Source organism: Nematolebias whitei, chromosome 1 (assembly GCF_014905685.2).
Source record: "Nematolebias whitei isolate Nwh7 chromosome 1, NemWhi1, whole genome shotgun sequence".
Taxonomy (NCBI): Eukaryota; Metazoa; Chordata; class Actinopteri; order Cyprinodontiformes; family Rivulidae; genus Nematolebias; species Nematolebias whitei.
The window spans coordinates 34182848-34186924 of NC_056498.1; the positions used below are offsets into that span (position 1 = coordinate 34182848).

At 41.1% G+C, this 4077-nt stretch overlaps 1 protein-coding gene across 1 annotated transcript in view; it reads right to left on the minus strand.

The window, feature by feature from the left end:
- The window catches only part of LOC119408875 (B-cell scaffold protein with ankyrin repeats-like), a 38787-nt gene that overhangs the window by 23928 nt on the left and 10782 nt on the right, over nt 1-4077 (minus strand). Inside the window, exon 6 of the mRNA XM_037675766.1 lies at nt 1824-1938. Within this exon, the coding sequence (XP_037531694.1) occupies nt 1824-1938 (115 nt within the window). The remainder of the gene's footprint in view (nt 1-1823; nt 1939-4077) is intronic.

Sequence of the window (4077 nt, forward strand, 5' to 3'; positions counted from 1 at the left end):
TATATATATATATATATGTATATATGTATATATATATATGTATATATGTATATATATGTATATGTATGTATATATATGTATGTATATATGTATATATGTATATATATATATATATATGTATATATATATATATATATATGTATATATATATGTATGTATGTATATATCCATCCATCCATTATCTTTTACCCGCTTCTTCCATTTTGGGTCATGGGGGTCGCCGGTGCCCATGTCCAGCAATCACTGTGCGAGGGACGGGGTACACCCTGGATGAGTCGCAAGTCCATCACAGGGACACATAGAGACAAACGAGACAAACAACCATTCACTCTCTCACTCACACCTAGGGACAATTTAGAGTTACCAATCAGCCTAACATGCATGTTTTTGTCTGTGGGAGGAAACCGTAGTACCCGGAGAAAACCCATGCATGCACCGAGAGAACATGCAAACTCCAGGCCCCTGGACCGGGATTTGAACCAGGGACCTATAAATAAATATATATCTATATATGTTTTTTTAAGGAAAATGTGGTATGGGTGAAATAAATCTTAAACACTACTTTTTGTGATTTTGTGTAAACAACCAAAACCCAGACTTTCGAAAATGATGTCATAGCCCAACATCTAATCTAACTGGTGACCTAAGACCAGTGTTTCCCCTGCCATTTTACAAGCAGGGCGTCCTGTCAACAGAACCGAGCACTTTGCCTACCGAACCAAACACCCCCCCCCCCCCCCAACAACTGCTGACACTGACGTAGCGCTAAGCTAGCAGGGCGCAATACAGATGCGCTAGCTAAAAAGCTACAGAGGTAGCGCACCTTTTCCTTCACGCTGAGCCATCTACACCCCCTACTTGAAAATTGTAGATACAAACAGCACACAGCAAAGACATGTCCCAGTCTCCCGGTCTCTCCCCCCTCACCCCCAACAAAAATCGCGGATTAGACGAGCACCCTGCCAAGGCAAGTAACGTAGGAAAACACTGAAGCCCATCCTCCATTTCTTCTTATGTTTAAATTTCACACAGCGTTTGCAGTCTTTGTGCTCATGCTCCACACCTTGTTTCCTGTTTTTTTTTTTTTTTGGTGGCAGCATTACAGCGCCACATACAGGCCTGGCATAATTACGACAGCACTGTAGGCCATTTTCAATGTTTCTGAGAGAATGAAAACATTTCTACAAACGGTGCCATGCTTTTTGAGGATATACGTCTGTTTTCACGTAGACGAAGCTTATATATGCGTGTTGGTTCTGGATAGGTCCAGCTGAAATAGTCACACTTCTCTACTGATGAATCACAGTATTGTTTGGACAAGTCAATGCACTCTCATAGCATTTATCATCTGTTCAAAGTTGGAATAAAATCTCCCCAAAGGTTTGTTGAAAACAGAAAAGTCACATGTAGGACTTTTCAACAGCACTGCCCAAAAGGTCCTCGAAACATACTGAGATCTAGACCCAGCAGTCACTAGTTTATATGTTAAACTGATGTTCCATGCTCTTGTCACTACTCTTTTTTTAAAGTTGAGCATAATGAATCATGTCCTTGTCGTATAATTTAATTGTCACAGTTATTTAAGGAATGAGAAGTGACTCATTACACCAATTAGCGGAAATGTGATAATCGCTGCAGCACCCTTCTGAAGGAAATCCCTCAAATATTTGTTAAATGGAGGTGGTGACTTTAAAAAAAAATCCAGTGTATTTATTAGATTTTTAGGGGGAATTTGGGGTTTTCGAAGTCCAAAAATTAAGAAAGGCATACTAAGTTGAGCTTTTCTCTCACATTGATAAGCAGCAAAGTTCCAAGTGTTGTACCTCGTTCATGTGTGTTTTCACTCTGCAGTTCCTGAAAGCCTCCTGTGGGCATGCCCTCCAGCAGCATGGAGGACAGCTTCTGATCCAGCTTGTCCACAGATGAAACCTTAAGAGCCTGAAAAGAAGCAACACTTTCAAATGTTTTGTGGCTGACGGGGAATGTGGGGAACTTTTCTTTTAGGGGCCAAAGCTAGCAAGATTAAATCCCAGCATCATAGAACCAGTGGCGGTGATATTGGAAATCTATATAGACACACAATAAAAATGTCAGGTATAATTTAGCCATACAAGCGTCAAACTTCGGCCTCGTTTGGTCCTCACTTTTAGTTTGTAAACTCTTCTGGTAAATTCTTTCTCCGGCTTGGCTCAACTTTGCTTTGTCAGCAAAACCGGCCTGATCAAATCAAGCGTTCATTACGGAAAGACGGATGAAACCTGCCGTCCCTTCAGTTTGAGAGAGCAGAAAGAAAACCCACTCATTTAAACATCAGCTGAAATACACCGATTGTTTCACGACTTTCTAATGGCTTGTTGTGAATCTTAACGTTAATAAACTAGTTTCCGCTGTCGAGTTATGTAACAAAATGCAAAACCGACAAATACGTTAAAAGTGCCTTGTTACTTTTATTGAGAAGATGGAGAAATAAAAGCAAACGTAAAACTGCTTCCTGCATGACAAAGATAAAACTTACTGCAGATATTTGAAGATTTGCAAACACTTTTAGTTAGTTAATAGTAATAGTTTATGTTCTATAACTTCTATGAGATAAAATGAGCTGGAAATGCAAATGTAGGATTTAACAAATTTTGTGACTGTTCCATTTTACAGCATATTGGAAATCTATAACAAAATTGATGATAGAAAAGTTTGAAGGCATAAGTTAGATATTTTGAAGTGAGTTTCGGATACAAGGTTATGAACAATAATATCGTACCTGCCACAGATAGCACTCTAAACCAATGGGCGTGGCTATGGGTGTGGCTAATGGGACTTAGTGTTACGTCCACTATGAACATACCATATTAAAGGAGGACACAAGACACAAATGTGAGGGTTCTAAACATACAATTGATTGAAGCGCCTGCTTCCTGTAAAAAAAACAACAAAAGATTATTAAGAACCCCTAATTCCCGTGTCCACCCAAGAAACACAAAAAACTCAAAGTATGAAGTTAAAGATAGACCTGGTGACCAGGTCAAAACAGAACAAAAAAGTACTGCAGCGGGCCAACCCTATACAGGGCCGTCGAAGCCGCTGCTGGTACCAGACTAAGGTTGTTTTCACACTAGATAGTCCGGTAGACTCGGTTCGGTTCGGGACCAATATTCATGAGCTTTTGTTTACATTTGAGCTGGTGTGTTTGCATTCACACTGCACTGTGCAGTCGAGTCAACCTGTTGAACCAACCTGTTCCCCCGCTCGCCTGTGGGGGCGCTGCACCAAGAACTACTGAAAGAAACGACACAAAAACCTCTGAAGACACGTCTTCTTCTTCTTCTGTAAATAAAAATAAAAACGAAGTGGCATCAAGTTTTAGCAGTTTTAGGAGTTATATTTTGTCATTTTTCAAAAATGGACTTCGCATGAGCAGAAGATGAGACAGAAGACCATGGAGAATATTGTTTTTCACACAAGGCAGCTGACGGCTCCATATAAGGTCAGAGAAATGCATGTTTGTTTGTCCTGCGGAGTGGGGCTCGGTCTGTTTACATTCACACTGTACTGAACCGCGCTGGAGTTCGCTTCTACCAGACCGAGACCTAGGTTTTAGCCCGGGCCAGAGTTCGCCTTTTTGTTCCATGACAGAGTTCGATGGCGCGTTCACACCTCCCTAAACGAGCCGGACTTTCAAGGAAAACGAGCTAGAGTTCGATTAAAGTGGACTAAACAGGGCTAGTGTGAATGCACCCTAAAACTAGAAAAAAACCTACAAAAAAAAATCTATTACAAAAAAAGGGTGAAAACAGGACAACTGTTGCCACCAGGCCAAAGTTACAAACAATATACAAAAAAGTTAACAAAAATTACCTGTGGTGGCTGAGGCCACCGACAGCAGGCCACAGCTCCAGGACAAAGAAAAAACAAGGGTACCGGGAAAACCAGGGCGGACAAAAAAAAAGGTCCAAACAAAAGAGGCCCAAATTGGAGAAAGCTTCTGAGAGGCCCAAAATGGAGAAAGCTTCTGAGAGGCCCAAAATGGAGAGAGCTTCTGAGAGGCCCAAAATGGAGAAAGCTTCTGAGAGGCCCAAAATG